The following is a 22,283-nucleotide window of genomic DNA, read 5'->3' as shown; positions in this document are numbered from 1 at the left end:
CTGGCCGCCTAATTGAATGGCGATCGAAGACTGCATCAATATCAATGCGATCGGGTGTCTTCTTTCTTTATTTTCTTTTCTCTTCTGGTCTCTTTTCTCTCTACTCGCTTATTATTTTTTTGTGCGTTCTGGTGGCCCACACTAAGTAGTTGGTAGCACTGCCTAGTGGCCAACAGGAGTGTCATCTGGTCTGGCCGGGTTCGGAGTGATCCGGTCTACCATGCCGATACCCATACCCATTCCCATACCATCTCTCACCGTTTTTAAAGAACGTGTTTGGATGCAGCGAAAACCGTTTTAGAAACGTTTGGGGAAATTGTGGCAATGCCGCCGAGAGATTCCGATTCCTTTCAGTTGCATTCGAGACTTCAACCACAAACGTCTTTTGTGATACTAGTTCTGGATCTAGATTCGGGTTTCGGGAGTTTTATATTGGGTTTTCGGGTTCAGTCTTAGAGGAGAGGGTTGCCGAATAGATGCGCATTGTTCGGTTCCATTTGGAGCCATGGCAGCGGGGCGGTGGGGGATCGGTTACGCCCAGTCCCGCCCAGTCGCCCTCGCTGGCGCTCCTCTCACCGCACGTTCTACGTCGCCAGCGGCCCGCCAGCCTCGAGGATCCCGAGGATCTGCCCCATCATCCATCGGCCAAACATCGGGCCATATCCTCCAGTCGCCTGCGACGCCTCAAGTGTCGCTATCCCCAGGTGGTCAAGCGACTGTCCACCATCTGCAGCGATGTGATAGCGCGCCATGTGAGAGAAGTGTTCCATAGGAACCCTCAAATCCTTAAAAATACTCTTTATCCTTTGATATTATGCCACTTCATATCACTAGGATTCTTATAACAATTTTATATGCCATTTTATGTGCCTAAAAGTATGCTGTGTGTGAATTATAGTCGACTTCCGGAATGAATTCATGTTACTTCTGAGTCAAAAATATATTGTTGCATACTTTTAGACACTTTAAAGAAGATTTCAAGAAAATATTCGAAAACCCTAGTGATTTGTGTGCCCTTCTTATATATTAACTTCTTTATTTTACAACCCATTCTAATCCGACTTCCTCCTTCTGCAGCCACAGACGTTCGCTTTGCAACCGGGAGAGGGCAGCCTGCGTGCACGCCAGGATCTGGGCAGCAGCGGTGTGGAGGACATGACCCTGCTGGATGATCTCCATGAGGCTTCGCTGCTATGGAATCTCCGCCTGCGCTACGACAAGGGTCTGATCTACACCTTCGCCGGCAGCATCCTGATTGCCGTGAATCCCTACAAGATGTTCCCAGACGCCTATGGTCTGGAGGTGGCCAAGCAGTATGCCGGACGCCCGTTGGGATCCCTACCACCCCATCTGTTTGCCATTGGGGCAGCGGCCCATGCCGCTCTGCCCTCGCCCCAGGTGGTGGTCATCTCTGGCGAGAGTGGCTCCGGCAAGACGGAGTCCACCAAGCTGGTGATGCAGTACCTCGCAGCCGTGGTGCCTGGAGGAGGTTCTGCCTCAGCTGTTATAACCGAGCAGATCCTGGAGGCAGCTCCGCTGCTGGAGGCCTTTGGCAATGCCCGCACTGCCCGGAACGACAATAGCTCCAGGTTTGGAAAATATCTGGAGGTCTACTTCAAGAGTGGCGCCATTGTGGGTGCCAAGATCACGCAGTACCTGCTGGAGAAGTCAAGGATTGTGACGCAGGCGCCGGGGGAAAGGAACTACCATGTGTTCTACGAACTCCTTGGTGGTCTGTCCGAGACGGAGCGCTCCAAATATGGATTGCTGGAGGCGGACAAGTACTTCTACCTGAACCAGGGAGCCACCGATTGTGCCAGCGGGCGGGTGGACTGGGAATCGCTGCAGGGCGCCATGCAGGTCCTGGGCGTCTCCGAGGGCGAGCGGGAAGGAATCGTTCGCGTCCTGGCGGCAGTGCTCCATCTGGGCAATGTCTACTTCCATCGCAGGCAACTGAGGCATGGTCAGGAGGGCGTAGAAGTGGGCTCCGATGCGGAGATCAAGTGGGCTGCCCATCTCCTTCACATCAGCGCCGAGGGACTGCATCGAGCGCTGACCAGCCGGACCACGGAAGCTCGAGCGGAACGGCTGCACACGCCGCTTGGAATCGATCAGGCCTTGGATGCCCGAGATGCCTTCGCCAAGGCTCTGTACGCCGGACTCTTCAATTGGCTGGTCTCCCGGATCAACTCTATTGTCCAGAAGGGCGGAACGCATGATGCCCATCGCATCAGCATCCTGGACATCTTTGGGTTCGAGGATCTGGCCGAGAATAGCTTTGAGCAGCTGTGCATCAACTATGCCAACGAGAACCTCCAGTTGTACTTCAACAAGCATGTTTTCAAGCTGGAGCAGGCGGAGTACGCCAGGGAGCGTCTGGAGTGGACTCCTTTGGCCTGGGATGACAATCTTCCAGTGATCCATCTGCTGGCCAAGAAGCCAGTGGGCATTTGCCATCTCCTGGACGACGAGTCCAATTTTCCGCGTGCCACCGATCTGAGTTTCCTGGAGAAGTGCCACTACAATCATGCGCTGAGTGAGCTCTATGCTCGCCCCAGGATCGGTGCTCAGGAGTTCGGAGTGACCCACTATGCGGGGCAGGTGTGGTACTGTGTGGATGGCTTTCTAGACAAGAATCGCGATGCACTGCGTGGGGATGTACTCGAGCTGCTGGCCTCCAGTCGATTGAATCTGGTGGGTGAGCTGACCAAGCAGCTGCGTGCCCAGCGAGATGCCGGGAAGACCCTGCCCAAGGGCAGCAATGGAAGATTTGTCACGATGAAGCCACGAACGCCTACGGTGGCGGCCAGATTTGCGGATTCACTGCAGCAGCTGCTCCAGTCGATGGGCAGGTGTCATCCGTGGTTCGTCCGTTGCATCAAGCCGAACCAGGAGAAGCACGCGCTCCGCATGGATATGCCGTGTGTGCTCCAGCAATTGCGTTATCTGGGCATGCTGGACACCATCCAGATCCGGCAGCGCGGCTATCCGGTGCGCCTGCGCTTCCAGCACTTTGTGGAGCGGTATCGCCATTTATTACCATCGCCTTTGGCCAGGGGCACTCCGTATCGGGAGTTGTGCCGAGCTTTACTGGAGGCCATGCCGAGGACAGGAGTAGAGGGTCCCGACTATCAGCTGGGTGCCACAAGGGTCTTCCTGCGTGAGGCACTGCATCGAGCGCTGGAGAGCGGACGAACGGAGAGGCTGCGACGGGCGGCGGTCAGTGTCCAGCGGCATGTGCGTGGAATGCTGGTGCGCCGGCAGTTGGCTCGTCGGCAAGTGGCGGCCACTCGTCTCCAGGCCCGCTGGCGAGGTCAGAGGGCACAGCAGCGCTACGAGCGCCTGCGCAAGGGAGCACTGACTGCCCAGCGGCTGTGGCGAGGACGCCAGGCCAGGAGGAAGGTGAACCAACTGAGATCGGACCATCGGCGCAGGCAAGAGGCCAGGGAGGCAGCCCAGCGGGCTCGCGAGGCACGAGAGGCCAAGCAGGCTGTGCTGGAACGAAGCCAACTGAGCTACCTGGACATACCCGCCGAGCTGGCATTCATCTACTCCAAGCTGCAGGGCTGGTCACCGCCACACGGTGATCGTCACCTGGTCAAGGTACTGGGCACGGTGCCGGGTCCACCTTCCTCCGCCGTTCAACTGCCCGAGGATCTGGGTCAGTTCTCCTTCGGCAAATTCAGCAGTGTCTACTGCAATGGGCTGAGATTGCAGCCAAGGAGGGAACCCATCACAGCTCCTTTGCTGACCAGAGCTGCGTCGAGGGATCAGGACTTCCAGGATGCGTTGGCCGTGTTTAAATTGATCCTCCGCTGGAGCAATGACAAGGCCTTGGAGGGCGCTAAGGAGAAGCTATTGGCCGACTATATTGTGCACAAGGCTCTGAGCTCGAGGGGATTACGCGATGAGATCCTGGTGCAGCTGTGCAACCAGGTTCATGGCCTGCCGCCCACTTCGGGGGAGGCCACCAGATTGTGGCAGCTCCTGGGGCAGTGCCTCTGCTGTTTCCAGCCCAGTGCCGCGTTCAGCAAGTATCTGATGCGATTCGTGGATGATGAGGCACCGGCCTCCTTGAGACCCCTACTCCTGCGCCAGTTGCTACGCCAGCAGGGTGGTGGCTCCTCCTCCAGCGGCGCAGTGGGCGGTGGTGCCTGCCGTAGCTTTGTGCCTGCCTGGTTGGAGTGGCGTGCCTGGACAAGGGGCTGCGACATGGCCCTGCCCCTCACCCTTCCCGACGAGGCCAGCCAAACGGTGGCCGTGGACTCATGGACCAGTTGCGAGGAGGCTGCCGCCCTGGCCGTTTCCTCGTTGGGCGTGGCCAGTCGGGGATGGACCTTGGTCCTCGATGATGGACAACAGCTCACTGATAGCTGTGGACTGGACTATGTGATGGATTTGATTGCGGAGAAGGAGCTGTGTCCCGCATTCCCAGCTCCCAGGAGTGATCTTCTGCGTTCCGGGGCCAAGTTTGCTCGAACAACTCTGCCGGAGGCGGTCAAACGTCCAGCGGTTCCACCGCCAGCGCCGCCCACTTCGAGTGGTGCCTCCAAGGAGGAGATTCCTCGGGAGCGCAGGAGCAGCCGGGAGTTGCTCTCCAGGAGCTCGGCTCTCAACGAACGCTATTTCGAACGGGAGCCCAGTCCGGGACCTGGTCAGGGATCGAGTCCGAGTCAGGCCAAGTCGCGCTCCAAGTCACTGGATGATCTGCTGGCCGGGGACATTGCCCCTGTGCCGCCGGATTGCGATTCCCAGGAGCCGCTGCACACTCTGGGTCTCTCGGAGAGTCGCCTGAACGATCGCTACCACTCGGCAGAGCGACTTGCTCCGATGGGCAAGGAGACGGCTCCGCGCTACCAGAAATCCCAGCATGCCGGACGGCGATCCCATGCCGCTTCCCATGGCTCACACTCCAGCAAGTATGCGGACAAGGCTGAGTATGCCACCAGATCGTCGGCCATGTCGGACACCAGTGAGGCACCATCCCTAGCCTCCCATGTGCGCCGGGTGAGGGTTCCCTCCCAGGCCTCCGATGTGGATCAGTTCCTGGACGATCTGTTTAGTCCGGTGCTAGATGGCTCCCTGGATGAGCTGTCCGATGCCAGATCCCTTGCGGCCAGCATTCGCGGAGGTGGCTATCCACTGGAGAATGAAGAGGAATCGGATATTGATGACCTGGATGACTACATTAATGATATCTTCCATCCGTTACCCATGGTTGAAAGTTTGGAAAAGCTGGCAAGCAAGGATCAGTTGGCTGCCATTATCAAGGGAGGTGGAGTAGCCAGTAATCCCGTAGAGAAAGAAGAGGAGTCAGATATTGAGGACCTAGATGACTACATCAATGAGCTCTTCCAACCTATACCTTTGGCGGGCAATCTAGACAACTTGAGCAGCAAGGAGCAGCTGGCAGTCAGCATTCGAGGAGGTGGCAGCACGGATAGCAATGGAGCTGATCCCCTGCTTCACCAGCTGATGCAGCTGCCCGGGGAGACGGAAACCGGTCCTGCCCTGTATCAACAGCAGGTGCAGCGCGCCTTCCTGCAATCTGCAATGGCCCAAAATCTTCAGATCCAGCAGCAGCTTCTGGCCCAGAATCAGGCCCTCCAGACGCTGCTCAGCCAGCAGGCGGCGGCGGCCAACAATGCCGCCTCCTCGCCGCCACCGGCTCCTCCGGTTTTGGGCAGCCTGTCCATCTCACCACCACCGCCACAGATACAGGCACAGTCACCACTGCGTATGAAGACCACGCGCAGCAGTTTGGTAGTGATGGAGGCACTGCAGCCACCGCCTCCTCCACCACCGCCACCAATGCCGCCGCCGTTGGAGTGCAAGGATCCCTCGGAGACGCGACACTTCCTGGATCCCTATGGTAGGGCCAAGACCGTCCGGATTGGCAAGTGGCGCTGGCCGCCGCCACAGGATGAGCCCCAGTTCCAGACCGAGGAAGACTTCTTTGCCTTCAAGATGCGCCAGCATCAGCGGAAGACGACGCCTCAATCCCAGCACCACCAGCTGGCCAGCAATGGTGGGATGGTTGGGGAATCGGGTCCTGGAATCCGTGGAGCCACCGCCATCGAGTGGGAGGAGTTCGAGATCGAGAGTCCCACTCCGCCGCCCATGGGCGGGCAACTGATGCGGAGCAGCATCCGGCTGGAGACCACCACCACCACGACGACCACCACTGCGGCAATGAACAGCAGGGACAGGGAGAGGGAAAGGGATAGAGACCGAGACCGAGATCGAGATGCCCACGAGGGCAACCAGGCGATGCAGAGTGTGGTCACCACCAAGCTGGCCAAGAAGAGCTTCGAGATCGGAGCCGATCGCCCGCCGCCAGGAAGTGTGGGCAAACTCAAGCTGAGCTCCGAGATGCGCCAGCGCTTGGAGCAGGTCACGGCTGGCCATTCGGTGAGATCCACCGTGTCAACCAAGTCAGAGCAACGTGCACCGGCCAAGCTGGAGGACACGCGTAAGCTGATGCTGCAGCAACAGCTGGGTGGACTTTTTGCCAGCGTCACTGGAGGCAACTCGGGTCCTGGGGGCATGGGCGGAGGAGGAGTCGATTCCCACGCCACAGTGCGCACCCAGATAGAGCGAATGGAGGGCAAACTGTCGCCACCACCGGCTCCGCCCTCGGGTGGTTGGCCCGGGGTGCTCCTGCCCCCCGCACCCAGTGTACCGGCACCACCACCGCCAATCCGGCCACCCAGCATGGCGCCACCTGCCCCGCCGCCGGCCCCACAGAGTCCGCCGACGGCCAGAAGCCCCGAACCAGAGCCGGATTACCGCACCTCGAGCAGTCAGGTGGTCAAGGAGCATGTGCCTGCCTTCATTCAGCGTCAGGAGCGCGACACCTTCGGAGCAGTGCGTCAGCAGCAGCACCACCAACAGCACCAGCAGCAGCAGCAGATGATGATCCTCAGCAGCCATCACTTGCACCTGGAGGATCACTCGGCCTCCTCGTCACCGGCCGCAGCCGCCTGGGATCAGGCGGAGCGGGAGAGATCGCGCAGCCGGAGCAGGAGTCGCGATCGCGAGGATTACTCTGAGTCAGTGTGGGATCGGGCGGAAGTGGAGGGACCCGCCTCCGGAAGTGGCAGTGAAAAGGAGCGCGAGAAGCGGGAGCGGGAACGCGAACGCCTCTACGAGATCCGTCAGGTGGAGCGGGAGCGGGAGAGCCACAAGGTCTACCAGCCGGCACCGCCGCGGGTGATCCAGGCCAGCATGGACACCACCGGTGGCCATCATCGAAGGGAGGATCGCAGCGGCGGATTGGGACTGGCCACTTTCCGCACCCACATGGCCCAGAAGTACGAGCACGAGCGGAAGCGCAAGAGCTCGGCCAGCTCCGGGATGCGCGAGGAGCTGGACTCGATGCACATGACCACGCCGCCGCCCGTAATGGTTCCGGCTCCAGTGCCACCGCCCTCGTCCTCGGCCAGTCCGGGATTGGGAGTGGTCTCCGGTGTGGTTTCCGGCTTGGGAACGGGTGCCAGCAGTGCCTGTTTGACCTACAACCGGGTGCCGTGGAAGCTGCGCGTGCGCAAAGAGGTCTTCCAGCCACATGAGCCCATTGGACCACCGGTGGCCTTGGATCTGCTCTTTGCCCAGGTGCTGGGCGACGTCTTCGGGGTGACACCCTGCCTGAGGATCACGCCGCAGGAGAAGAGCTCCGCCCTCAATATGCTCCATGGTCATGGTGTTAGTGTGGATACACTGTCCAATCGAAATGGTACGGGAAGCGGAGGAGGCGGAGGAGGAGGAAGTGGAGGGCAGGTGCGTGCCCTGGTTAAGCGCCATCTGGTGGACATGGCGCGCGATTGGCCGCTGTATTTCGCACGACTCTTCGCCGTCCAAGGAGCACCCCTCTATCCCGATGTCAGCATCATGGGCGTCTCGCACAGTGGCCTCTATCTGGCCCGCCGGGATGCCGACTACCTGATTGTGGTGCAGGCCATCTCCTTCGGGGAGATCCAGAGTGCCGTCACCCTGCCGCGTCCGGCGGCCCTGCAGCTCAATCTGCGCAACGGGAAGCACCTGGCACTCCATGCAGCCCGCGCCGCCGCCATCCAGTCGATGGTCACCAGCTTTGTCCAGGAGTTCCGCAAGGTGAGTTGGCCATTTTGTACCATCTATAGGTTGAGGATTAAGTATTGTATATATATTCATTGACATTTGATATATAAATGTTATTATATCATATAATATGTTGAATATAAGCCATCAACTAGTGATAGCATGATATACAGTGGTCGGCATAAGTATTTTGACAAAATAAAAGTTAAGTATACTCATAACTTGAATATACTTCTTGTAAACTATAGGCATCAATGGAAAGGTAATTTCAATGCCGTTTGAATGATACAATACATTTCTTTACCCATTCAGTACTTATTGAAAAGGACGAATTTGTGTAAATCAACTTTGAAATTTTAAAAAAAAACTTTTTTCCTCGTCTTGAAAACTTAAATTTTTTGATGCAAAAAGTTTCTTCAAAAAAAAACAATAGTAACTGCAAAAAGAATTTTTCAAAAATCATTTTTCTTATATTTTTTATGAATTTTTGAAAATGCTTAAAAACAGGCATTTGAGCCATATTTTTGTCTTTTTCATACAAATTTTTTCCGACATTGTCACCTTCAAAAAATCATAAAAAATATAAGCAAAATGATATTTGAAAAATTCTTTTTGCAGTTACTATTATTTTTGTTTGAAGAAACTTTTTGCATCAAAAAATTTAAGTTTTCAAGACGAGGAAAAAAGTTTTTTTTTAAAATTTCAAAGTTGATTTACACAAATTCGTCCTTTTCAATAAGTACTGAATGGGTAAAGAAATGTATTGTATCATTCAAACGGCATTGAAATTACCTTTCCATTGATGCCTATAGTTTACAAGAAGTATATTCAAGTTATGAGTATACTTAACTTTTATTTTGTCAAAATACATATGCCGACCAGTGTATATGTGCCCTTCAAAAGGACCCAAAGATATCTTACTTATGGTAGTCACCTACCTCTCTTATTGAAATATTTATACCATTACTTTTATATTTACAATTCAAATATTTGCTAGGCGCTTTCTAATTTCTAAATATTTCTTTAAGTGACCAAAAGTATGCAAGAAATATTTAACAGTGTTAAGCATTCAAAGCTCGGCAGCCAAGCTTGGGACTCTCAAAAGTTGGTCATATAGAACTTGATTTGATAGTTAGAAATGTAAGAGTTTTTATTATTCTGGTCTAAAAACATAAGGTTTCGGAATCGCCCAAAAAGAAGTAAATTTTATATATTTACGGAGACAGCAAAATATTAAAATAATTTTAAGTCCCTATATAAATAAAACTTGGCATTCATACCTATTTATTTATAAATCACTGAAATAATATCTTGAGCCAATTGATTTTTTGGCATAACAATTATTCTGTATGCCAATTATTTTGTATACCACTTTACTTGAGGTAAATAGAAAAATAATGGCATTAATTGCGTGAATAATGGCGGACATTGGTCATAATAATGTGGCCTTAATGAAACTGCTAATGTTTTTACGGCCTCAAGATAATAATATGGCAGCTGTGTAATTTTCAAGTGCTATTTTTTATGGCGAGCAGACAAAACGATTGACTTTGCTGATCAAAGTCGCTTAAAATTATAGTTTTGTCAATTAGTAAGTAAGATGTTGTAAATGTAAGTGTTTTTTTCTTGGCTATTTCCGTCTTGTTTAAAAAATGAGTTTTGGATGTCTCTTTCCTGAAAGCATCTGGTTTGGTTTTCTTTTCGGCCACCTTGAAGCTCAGTGGGTCTCAGTGGCTCCGGCCAGATTCCAACTCCATATAAGCACCAACTGCGCATGGTTGATATTCATAGTTGGCGCACGTCCATCACTCGAATGGAGCTCCAGTCCAGTGTTTACTTTTCTTTTCTCTTTTTATTTGACACTTCAAACGGGTATGCACTTTCCGCCAATCAAGGTTGAAGAAGATGTTGGTAAAAATTGTTCAATTTTCTTTCTAAATATTTGACAAATTCATTAATTCGAGAGTGTAAGGAAAGCTAACTTTCATCAAATCATATTTTGTTTGCTTTGTTTCTTGTTAGATTTTTGAATTAAAGAAAAAAACATCATATTCAATTAATTCAGTTTAAAATTAAATTAACTAAATTAAATTTCAAATAGCGTAATTGAAAACTATTTATTTAAGTTTTGGCAACATTTAGTAATTTAATTATTATAGGACAAAAATGAAGAGTTTTTTTTAACGTTTGTTTATCTACTTTCACTCGATTTACATTTATTTTAGTCATAATATTTGATAATTATATTATAATATTGTTTATTTACTTAAAGAAACACAAGTGAATGTTTTATTTTAGTGTAATATATCGTGAATTAAAAAACTCAGTGAAAATTATTTTGTAAATTTAGGAAACCAACCAACTTTAATGGTACTTACAATTTATTTATAATCCCTACCTCAAAAAGAATGAGTGAATGTTATCATCTGTTTCTTTTTTTTTTTGGTGTAGTATATGGTAAACTTGCAAAACCGAGTGCAAATGGGTTGGCAAAGTTAGGAACTGAACTTTCTTTAAACGTACTTCCCTAGGGTATTTCCGCTCCGCGTCGTGAGTTTTGAATTTGTTTGATCAACAAAATGATTTTCATTTCCCCCCTCGCCGTGCCGGGCAGCTCTTCTTTTTTTTTTGTTTTTTAATTCAATTCATTTTATGCGTGAAATCTCGTTAAACGCCAAAGCCAACTGAGAGAGTCGGGAGCCAAAGGCAAGTGGAAACAGTTATCTCACCAGGGAGTGGGAACTCAAAGTGGAAGTGCGGAGAAAGACTTTCCCGCTCTTTCTCAGGGGCTTTCCGCTCGGCTTGGCCAAGAGTGGAGAGAAGAGAGTGGAGAATGGAGAATGGAGAGCCGCGTTTTCACTCAGCTCAGTGGCTCAGGTCTTAACTTGGCTTAAAGCCAAGGCTCCATGGTCTTCAGCTCTTTGGCTCTCTGTTCTGCTCGGCTGCGAGTGAAATGGCCAGTCGATTGGGATGGCTCTTAGCCAGGTTGTCTTGACCAGGTTGGCCAGTTTTTAGTTTTCAGTTTTTAGCTTTTAGTTTTCAGTCGTTAGTTGTTACGAATGTGCGGTAACGGCATCACGCAGCGCGCTCTTCCGTTGAAGAATTCTACTGGCTTCTTTGACCAAGTTTAGCTTCTTCGGCTGCTTCGTTTTTTTTTTTACTGTGCTCTGTCGTGCTAAAAAGTTTTTCTTGTGGGCCGGAACAAAACAAAGCTGTGGCGAGGTGACCCAAAAGATCGTAAACAAATGTATGGCAAATGTATCAAGTGGCATCGATTGACTGGCCACAAACCATCGATGGTTTTTTTTTTTGAGAGCAGTTCGAAAAGTGTCAACAGTTAACACCAACCCATCGGGGGAAAATCACTTTCCATTACAATTCCCCGACAGTTCGTTCCAAAACGGTTAGGATAGTTAGCGAACAATTGCTAAAAGTTCAGTGAAATCGGGAAAGTACATGATAAACCACCTTGAACGTTATTCATGATCCACAATAAAAGTTTACTGTTTATTATTCATGACTGACTTTTTTTTTGTTGTTAAATAAAATTGCATTGTTTATTTTTTTAGTTACTCAATTTTCAAACATTTGCTGAATAAAATAAAATAGTATTATATTTTATCAAACATATTCTATTGGAATTGTAAGTTCCTAAAAAAATAAAATATATAGCTACTTCAACATTGAACAGTTTCTGTGTTCTTCATTCTATAAGTTTCCAAAAAGTTGCTCTTTCTGGTAGCTTTAAAAAAATACAAATTATTTAGTACACGCAAAGTTGTTTATTGAAAAACAATGATACATGTTTATAAATATCAACACCACTAAAAAAGTACTTCACTGCATGTGTTAACCCAAATTTTACCATAGCCTGATAAAATCCTATAGAGGCGGTATAGTAATACCAACATATTGAATGACTGGGTCGAAATGCACTCACATTGTCCATCATATCCCCCTTATTATTATGGTTACTTCATTCCGATCGCGGTATCGCAGATTGGCAAACAATTTGGCCAACCATCCGTGGTGGCTGAAACGCGCAACTCAGCATTGATTTCAATTATATGGCCATATTTTCAAACTGCTCTCACAGAGATAAAATAATAAAAAAAATATAAAAACCAACAACTGGCGACGATCGGCGGATTTTCGCCAGTCCATCAAGTGGAAAGACAAACTGCAAATGGCAAATTAAAATAAATTGAGGCAGAAAAGCGTAAAAATAACAAGAAAAAATAAATAACTTGGAGCGAGAAAAGAAACAAATACGGCACGCATTTAACTGCATTGCCAATTTCCACACATCAAAATAATACAAACAAAAAAAAAGAAAAAATTACAACCGATAGCAAGAAAAATCGCGTATACGTATGGTGTGCTGTGCTTGATGTGTGTGTCCGACCATCGAATCCAATCCATTCCATTCCACACTCCACTCCAAAACTCATTGTGCGGGAAACGCTGGCCGCTGCGGTTCGTTTTTCATTTTTCGCCGTTTGCCGACCGATTTTTCCTTGTTTTTCACGATTTCCCCCCCCCCCCCCCCCCCCCATCCCCCTGCGAATCTCATCTCGAACGGCTGTGCAAACAATATATAATATGATGGAATAGATAGAGCCTGCAGGCCGTCCATCACAATGCACTAACTTTCACTGCGACGGAGGTGCAGAGTCTAGAGGGGGCTTATGGCAATGGTCGTGACTGTCAAACGATCCTGAACCCCAGCCCCCCCCCGGCGAGTTCCCCCTGCGATAGTCCCAGCAAATCTCCAGGATGTCGCAGAGCGTGCGGGCCAGCAAAACCGCCTCATCCTCCTCGTCTTCCTCCTCCTGCCAGGCGGTCCAACTGACCTCTGGCGGCGGCAGTGTGCCCCACAAGTTCAGCAGCATTGTCAACAAGGTGGAGTCCCTGATTAGCAAGATGCATCACGACAAGGTCAACAACTTTAAGCTGCTCCAGCAGCAGGGCCAGCAGCAGCAGCAGCAGCAGCAGCATCATCAGGATGCGGATAGGAATGGGGAATCCCAAGATGAGGGCGACCAGGAATGCAAATGCGCCTCCCTGGACTCACTAAACAATCTGACGGATGAGGAGCATGAAATGCTCTACACGGATTCGGATGATGCGGAAATAGCCCACATCACGGGCACCACTGCCGCCCAGGTGCATCATGGCCAGATGCAGTCGCTCCACCAGCTGCAGATGCGGCGCAGTGATCTCGACCAGCTGACAAACGAGAGCATTCGGGAGCTGAACGAACAGTGCTGTGCCTCGATGACAATGCATCATGAGGGTGGGGGGGATTCCTCGGGATCCGGGCAAGGATGCCCGGGTGATCTTGGACTGGCCAACGACAATGCCTGGAGCGTGGAGGAGGACATCGTGTACAAGTGCTGCACCACGGCCACCCTCACATCCAACTCCTCGGCGGGAAGTCTGTGCGAGCAGTGCTGCCTGGAGGAGCAGCTCAGCTTCAAGATGCAGCTCAGCCAAAGAGATGATAACAACAATGAGGAGCAGGGTGGTATGGAGGAGATGCCCCAGATGGATGGGAGTACCAACTGCCCTGCTCCTCTAGCAATTGCTGCTCCCGTTTCCGCCACCAATGTGGCTGGATTTCAGGGAGCAAACAACCCCCTGGCATCCACGCCCATGCTTATCCCAGGCGGGAATAAGACGCGAAGGGTGAGCAATGCCAGCAGCGGATCCGTCAGCCGCATGGAGACGATCCTCGAGGAGCCAACGGAGTCCAAGATTTCCGTCAAGGAGATCCTGGCGCGGTTCGAGACCATGAACTCAAATGAGGTAAACAGTCAGGATTTTGTGAAATTTTTTTTAGGAAACAATGCTATTGTAGGAAGCCCATCTTCACAAGAATAACATTTTCCAAGGTGATATCCTATCTGATCTCTTCTTTTCTTTGTCATAATATATGCAAGCATTGGGAAAGGTTAAGTTATGAAATGGAATTCAGACCCTAACAAAAGTATTTCTCTTCCAAAAACCTTTTAAACTTTGAGTTATATTTCTAAAGTCTCTTTTTTAAGTTGTAAAAAAATGTTTTAAACATCTGATAGGTTTTCCGTTTTTTCAGAAATTGATTGATTAATCTATTAATATTCCTTACATTTCCATTAACTAAGCAATAGACCATTTAAACTGTATCGGACTTATTTAATCGGTTACCCCTTCTGCTGAATTTTCCACAAAGCAAACGAGAAATTTATCAAATACGAACGCTTTTCAGCGGTCCAACAAAAAAGACCACAAATCATAACCCCATTTGCAAAGGCGGTTACGCAGGGAATCGGGGAGTGTGAGATGAATGCTCGTAGTGCTCGGGTCTAACGGTGTTATTAAGTCGACACATAATCGCATTATTAGCGTGGCCAGACGGCCAGCCAGCCCACAAAGCCCACAGAGCCCACCAACCAGCCCGTACCCCATACCCATCAGTCCACTGAACGGTCTCTCTCTTACATCACGATCCTCATTGCTGGGGCCCTCGGTTGGTGGGCTAATTAGCGGGTATACTGGTGATCTCGGGTCTCGGATCACGGTTATACAACAGCGGGTGGTATATTAAGCAGGGGTCCCCGCATCATGACGGCCTTTATGTCAACATCGTTAGTGGCCAACCCTCAACAATAAAGGTATATATTTCGGGGTCTAGGAAGGGATTTTTCAATTCATACCCGGTCTGATCTCTTCTATCATTTATTATAATTCATCCAAACGTTAGGAATCTATTAAGATAGGAAAGATTGTATAAATAATATAGTAAATCATGGCTTAAAATGTATAGAAAAGGTTTAAGCACGATGTACAAGTGTTGTATTTTTTCATATTTGATGTGTTTTATCTCCAGGTTTTCATTTAGATATTATTATTTTGATTTTGGTTGTAGTTTATCTTTATAGTAAGGATTGTATAATCTTTGCAATAATAACATTTAGTAATAGTAAAATCTTGAATTATTAGTGGTGATAGAACAAATAGTATCTTACTGTAAACATATTTTGGAACTTAGAAGATATTTTTGGAATATTTAAAAAACCATGTAATATTATATAACACCAAGTACTATATCAAGAGCTGAAAAAGAATCATTCGATATTGAAGCACGTCTGGTTCTCGGTTATTAAAACCAAATAATGGGAAATATTTCAACGGCTGCGTTTTGCTGACCAGTGGCTTTAATGAATCCGCGGAGTGTGTTTAATCGATCTTGACCATCTGGAAGAGGTTGCATTGCGTTGACCAGGGGCACTGGATGGGTAGTGCACGTTCTAAATTCCCTGGCGAACTTTCTTGGCCCCGGAAAATGAGGAACGTGTTGGATCAAAGAAGATGCCATCACGTTTATAGTTCGGGTTCGATGACCACTCTTTGTGTACGATGTGTGCGATCCATAAAAACAGAAGATTAAAGATTCAAGACAATAAGAACTGCTGAATGAGATGGGTTAGTTGGTTGTTTGGTTGGTGACCCACAAAGATGCCGAGGCGATAGTAAGAAATGGGCTATTATACTTTGCCGTTTTCCCCGAGTGCTAAAAAAAAGCACATTGTAATTTAACTGTAATTTGATTTCAATAATTTAATTACACTTTTCGTGTGCTTTTTTTTTGGTGTATTGTGCGTCTCATCTTTATTGCTGGTGTCCGTTTCGAGTAAATTACTTTAATTCCTTTCGACTGCATTTGGCTTCGCCGTAAATCCATCCAAACAGACGGACTGGTGCGCATTAATTTCCAATTTAATTAACTCGAGCTGGCAAAACAAAGGAAAAAAAATAATAGATATATAAGAGGCACATATGAAATAACACATGGACGGCCGAAAAGAAAGTTTTAGCGGTCACTTAGAAATTACACTCCAAATTTAACTCTTGTTTTTGCTCCACATGCGTGCGAGTGTGTCTGTGACTTGGCGAGAATTATCGCTGCAAGTCGAGTGTTTGAGGAAACTGGAGCATCTAGAGTCCGACTGGGGCCATCTGACCCAGTTGGGAGCCTGGTTCCAGTCCAGTCCCAGTACCCACATGCCCATATGCGCCGCGAATACGAGACTTGGCCCCGTTTTTGGCTGACAGCCAACAAGACTTCTCGATCCAGACAGTCGGACAGCCAGCCAACAAGTCCTGAAATGCCTCTGGCTGGGATTAAGCACTCAGATCACCGATCTCCCATCTGGGATCTGGGTGATCCTGGTCCCAAGGCGATCTCGACTCGATGTCTGGTATTTTACGATAATTGCTGGCGAGCCTGTTGTTGTGGCACCCACGCCATTAATGGAGTCTGTCCTCCAAATGCACTTAAAAATATTTATTTATTTTGTTTTTGCTTAAGAAAATCTGGTTTTATTCCTGCAATTTAAATGCAGTAACAGAAATTAGTTGTTTATTATTTTATTATAGAATTATCAATCAACTCAAGTGATTTATTTCTTAAATATTATCTTTCCTGTAAAGAAAAAAAACAGATATGCACAAATGGTAACCAAACAATTTTCTAGTCATATTGGTAATATATCTTGCTTAATTTTTACAAAAATTTTTTGTGGTTATCTTCACCGCACTTAAGAAATCTAAAAATGAAGACAGGAAAATGAGCAAAAATCATGCATAATTTATAAACTGCAAACCGCTGTTATATTTATATTTCCGTTGGTCTGGCGTTTAAAAAATGACTGAAAAAAACTCAAAAAAAAATGGTAAACAAGAGACAATTGATTGACTAGCCAAGTTGCTAAATTCATTTTCGAAAAATAAATCACCATTAAGTCTATCGATCCACTTTTTCTCTTTCTCTCTTTTGCAAAAAAATGTCTCTATGGTGGATTTTTGTTTAATTAAAAAAATTGCTGCAATTCCAAAAACAATCTTCATTTACGACCAGTTGGGTGTAATGAGTTTGTTTTTGTTTGTAATTTGTTTTTCTTCTTTTTTTTCGAATTTTCCTGCAGTGGGTTTTCACGTTGCTGGCCAAAATTTGAACAATGCGCATAATTTTTCACATATGGCAAGTTGATTGATTGGTGAAAGATTTCCGCTTTCATAAACAACAACTTTTACTAATCTCTTCTTGCATGAGCGTGCAAAATGCATTTTGCGAAGGGGCTTAACACTGGACTAAGTGTATGTCTATCGCAATATAGTGTATAATATCCCAATATTGTGTATGGCTGCGTGTTTGTGGGGGCGTGCAAATGTTAAAAAAGAAAGAAAGCAATTGCAACAAATTGCACCAAATAATTGAATGCAGGCAATAAAAGTGAAAAATCACCAATGCCAAACACTTTCGTTGCCAAAAACGCAGTGTTCCGCTCGTACCGCTCGTATCCATCGGATCGCCAATCCCCGCCAGCTGTCACCGGTCAATATGGGAGCATAAATCATCTGGCACGCCCCCCTGCAACCGGTCCCGCTGGATGGGCGGGCGACCATGGCTAACAGAAAATGGCAACTGGTTGCGCCGAGCTGGCCGAAAAAGGCGCCCAGCAACTTTCACATGCCATTGACATGGCCAGCACAAAAAATATGCGAGCTGCGAATTGTGAATTGCGAATTGCGAATAGCGCCTTGCAAGTCAATTAACAAATTGCAGCCTCTCTCAGCTGCACTCTGCTGCGCTGCACGGTAAAAAATAATTGTTATCGCCGGCCAGAAATTGACTTTCGAAACCAATTTTCAATCCTTACCTTAAAATTTCTGTGCTCCGTTTTTACAACGAGCACATCCAATTTTATATTTACTGGACCCATTTTTAAAACACCCTTTAGAAGTACTTATTTAAATGTTTTCTACATTTTTTAATAGATACATTTATAGGATTCAACTTCATAAATACAAGTAATATACATAATGTCCTTATATAAAAATATTCAATTTTTGTTGTTAATATATGTTTTATATGTTGATAGTTTTTAAAAGATAACTATTTGGGGTTCAACTCCTTTTTTATTAGTGTAATTTTATCTTGACGTATATGCAGCCTTTTGCAATTGGGTTTGAAAGTAATTTCTCTATAAAACACTCTTAGCTATCTTTTTTGTAAATTCATTAAGCAAGTATCAAAAAGCGCAGTGATTACATTAATTAATTACCTTAGCTGGCTTATATCATAGTGATTATCTAATGGTAAACATGCATATATTTTGGGAAATTATTACTTATCCTGACGTATGATGCAGTGAATGTTTGATAGTTTTGAACTTCGAAAGAAATATAAAGCGTTGTCTAACTAAAATAAATGAATATATATTTTTGGTTCAAAATGGTACTCTTAAGTATTGGAATTAATATTATTTAAGATACTACAGTAATCGAAGGTATCCCTACATTTAAGGCTTAGTATTGTTAACTTTACTATAATAACAATACTTTATATTATTAAAAGTTTACTGCCATCTTTAATAAAATAGATACATTATATATTATATTAATGTTTTAAAGTAATCGGTTTCTTTCCATTTGCAGTATAAGTTTTGTGATATTTACTATCATCCTTAATACATAAATAAGTTATATTATACTTTATAGTAGTAATATGTTAAAATAACAATAACTCAGCTCTTGCCTTCCTCCCACTTGCAGTCACAATCGAAGGCCTCCACACTGTCTTCAGGAGCCCGGGCCGCCGCCCAGACCCTGAATGTGCCGCTGGAGCGCCTGGAATCCCGCCAGGCGCACGCCCAGCGCAACGAGCACGGCGTGGAGGTCGGCGGATCCCGCCAGAATGAGCAGGTGCAGCAGGCTGAACTGCACCACCACCTGCAGCACCACCAAACGCAGCAGCAGCAGCAGCAGCAGCAGCTGGAGGACGCCTTGGAGGAGCAGCAGATGGCCGCCGAGCACCAGCAGCAGCAGCAGCAGGGTCAGCAGCAGCGGTTCCTCAAGCAGCAGAGCTACCTGCACTCCGCCCGCAAGTCCAATGCCGGCCAGCAGCCCTCCTCCCTGACCAACGGCCAGGTGCACCAGCAGGAGCAGATCCTCCAGCAGCAGCAGCAGCAGCAGTCGCAATCCCTGCCGCACCACGACCTGGACGCCAACTACATGCAGGACGAGGGCAACGGCGGCACCCCGCCCTCGGTCACCAAGTACTCGCTGCTCCAGTTCGCCATGCAGCACTTCCGCAACGAGTAAGTTGAACGGGGATATTCAAATGCCAGGGATCCCAAGAAAATATCACAGATAGGGCTGTCAGAACTCATAGTAATCATAAAAGATTTGCAAATTAAATAGGAATTTAGTACCATTTTTAGACTCCATAAAAGTAAGATTCAACTAGCTTATTGTTTCTAGAAAATATTTAAATATTTAATAGAACAAATTACGGAAAAATTAAAATCTAATGACCATTTTTAAACTCCTTGAAATTAAGATTATATTTAGAAAAATTTTTTGTGGATTCCTTAAGGTCTTATAACACTTTCTAGATTCATACTAACTGACTGGATTTATTTTAAGAACTTGGGACAATTTAAATGTAATTAATTATTCTTACATAAACGTTATAAAATGCGGCTGTATAACACAGATAGAGTTTTAAGAGCTTATTATATGTATTTATTCCAAAATGTTGAAGAAAAGTTTGTTTGTTGTATTTTTTTAGGCCCTTACACTTTCTTGATTTTCTACTAGCCAACTGGATTTATTTTATGAAGTCAGGGCAACCTAAACATTATTTAATATACATATAATGTTGTAAAATGTTGTTGGTATGCTTTCTAGGCTGCCATGATTTTTTGTTTAACATGTTAGTCAATAAAAATGTCTTTAGCCTATGATACGGAAAATATTTGTATAGGTACTATATGTTTTTAATGATCAGCTAACAAGCCAAGTAGGTAATCTATTTTAAATCTCAATTTAGGAAGGAGTATTTCAAAGACCAAACATACACCTTCCTTTCTTTTTTAGGGGAAATAATGATATATTTGGAAGAAGTCCTAATGGTATATATATTTATGTTACAGCCAACTGAGGGACGCTGACCGCCACCACGAGCGGCACCAGTCCGCAGCGAATCGCTCGTACGCGGAGCTGGTGAAGTGGCAGGGCCACGCCATACGCCTGCCGCTCCTCCGGCTGCCCAATGACCTGGCGCCCCTGGCGCTCGAGTGCTTCGACTGCATCCTGCGCTACTGCGGCGACATACCGCTGGATCCCGACCTCACCGAGGTCAAGTGCGTCTACACCGTGCTCATGGTGAGTGTTCTGGGTTCTTAGTTCTACTTAGAGGCTTCTGGGTTACCAAAACCGGTTGACATCAACGACTTTGAGGTGGTCCCGCAAATATGTGCAACAGGTTTTTGGGCGACAACTAAATCGCTGGCTGTTCTGCTGCCCTAGAAATTGGAGCTTCGCAACCGGAAATATATTGTGGACACCTCGAAGTCATCTAACCACTTGGGAAATAACGTGTACAGGTAGTTTCGCAACTCTGTAAGAATTTAATGTGTCGAAAGTGGATTAGAGATCGTGATAGCCTGGTAGCGGAACTTAGGAGAGGTTTTTAGAATCAGACTTCATTTTATTTTCAAGATGTTTTTCTACGACTTTAAAGACTTATCCTTTATATGCAAAAATTATATCTTTATGGAGTATGTTAGCTCAAGACCATTTCCAGTTTTGCAAAACTTGATTTGAGTTGGCAACAGGAAGAGTTGTTATATAAAATTGCCTATCGGAAGTACTTTGAGTTGTGTCTTTAATAACCAAGCGCTGTCAATCAAGGAAAACAGTTTCCCGATTTTAAAATATTTGAATTTATTTTTGAAAAAGTCAGGTGAAATCAGTTTTAAAGATAGATATTATCAGTTTTTTATGGGTTAAGGTTAGGGAATAGTAGAAAATAGTGAGGATACATTATTCGTTTCTGTTTTATACATAAATACCTATAGATAATCACTCTAAAACCAATTCTCAACTACCAATGTACGCTTTTTAATTCTTAGTAAAATGTTACTTGAAATACCTTCCTATACCTTAATACTCACTATACCCATCCGATCTTGCAGCATTGTCACAAATACTTGGCCCTGCGCGACGAGGTCTACTGCCAGCTGATGAAGCAGACGACGGCCAACCGGTCACCCTGTCCGGACAGCTCGCAACGAGCCTGGCGCCTGCTCAGCATCCTGGCAGCGTACTTCGGTTGCTCGGACGCACTGCGTCCCTACCTGATGGAGCATTTGACCTCGGCGGCCTCCGATCGGCGTCGCTCCTGTCACGGCACCGCGGCCGTTTGTCTCACAAATCTCCGGAAGACTGCCCGTTGTGGCGGAAGGAAGAATGTGCCCAGTGTGGAGGAGGTGACGGCCGTCTCCGCGGGACGATCAGCACGCCGGCAGATCTATCGCCTGCCCGGAGGAGCGGAACGAGTGGTCAACACACGCTGCTCCACCGTGGTGGCCGATGTGATTGCTGAATTGTGTGCCCTGCTGGGCGTGGAATCGGAGGCGGAGCAGCAGGAGTTCTCCCTGTACTGCATTGTCCAGGGCGATGCCTTCACCATGCCCCTGGCTGCCGATGAGTACATCCTGGACGTGACCACGGAGCTGCTCAAATCGGGGCAGCCCTTCTACCTGATCTTCTGCCGATCCGTTTGGCATTTCGCCCTGAAGCGGGAACCTGCTCCGATGCCCCTGTACGTGGAGGTGCTCTTCAACCAGGTGGCACCGGATTACCTGGAGGGTCTGCTGCTGGAGCTGCCCGGCAATGGGGTGCCCGTGCCGGAGATGGTCAGGGATATGGCGAGAATTGCGGCACTGCTGCATCGGGCAGCCGATCTGAGTCATGTGCCGGCGATGAAAGAGATCAAATTCCTGCTGCCCAAGCCGGCGCTGGGCATACGCGAGATCCGACCCGCCCAGTGGGTGGGTCTCGTCCAGTCGGCCTGGCCGCAGGTGGCCAACCTGAGTCCCGGCCAGGTGAAGGCCCAGTTCCTCAATGTGCTGGCCACCTGGCCGCTTTTCGGCAGTAGCTTCTTTGCCGTGAAGCGCATCTGGGCGGAGGAGGGGCCGCATGTGGAGGACAACCACAGTCCCATGTGGCGGGACCTCATACTGGCCCTCAACCGACGCGGCGTCCTCTTCCTGGACCCCAACACCCACGAAACCCTGCAGCACTGGAGCTTCATGGAGGTGATCTCCACGCGCAAGGTAAGCGGTTAACCCAGTTTCCCAATGAGAGTGCTG

General features: G+C 47.5%; 1 protein-coding gene across 2 annotated transcripts in view; it reads left to right on the top strand.

The window, feature by feature from the left end:
* LOC119558305 (unconventional myosin-XV) overlaps positions 1-22,283 on the top strand; it is a 35,977-nt gene that overhangs the window by 12,965 nt on the left and 729 nt on the right. Inside the window, exons 3-6 of one of the 2 annotated variants that reach the window (XM_037871706.1) lie at positions 1,078-8,112; positions 18,679-19,223; positions 20,061-20,292; positions 21,105-22,247. In XM_037871706.1, coding sequence (XP_037727634.1) covers positions 1,078-8,112; positions 18,679-19,223; positions 20,061-20,292; positions 21,105-22,247 — 8,955 coding nt within the window. Of the gene's footprint in view, positions 1-1,077; positions 8,113-12,846; positions 13,888-18,678; positions 19,224-20,060; positions 20,293-21,104; positions 22,248-22,283 lie in introns of those variants that run through there. The other variant, XM_037871707.1, reaches the window with a different exon arrangement.

Source organism: Drosophila subpulchrella, chromosome X (genome assembly GCF_014743375.2).
Source record: "Drosophila subpulchrella strain 33 F10 #4 breed RU33 chromosome X, RU_Dsub_v1.1 Primary Assembly, whole genome shotgun sequence".
Taxonomy (NCBI): domain Eukaryota; kingdom Metazoa; phylum Arthropoda; class Insecta; order Diptera; family Drosophilidae; genus Drosophila; species Drosophila subpulchrella.
The sequence above is the reverse complement of the archived record's forward strand: the minus strand, read 5'-3'. Positions and strand labels throughout refer to the sequence as shown.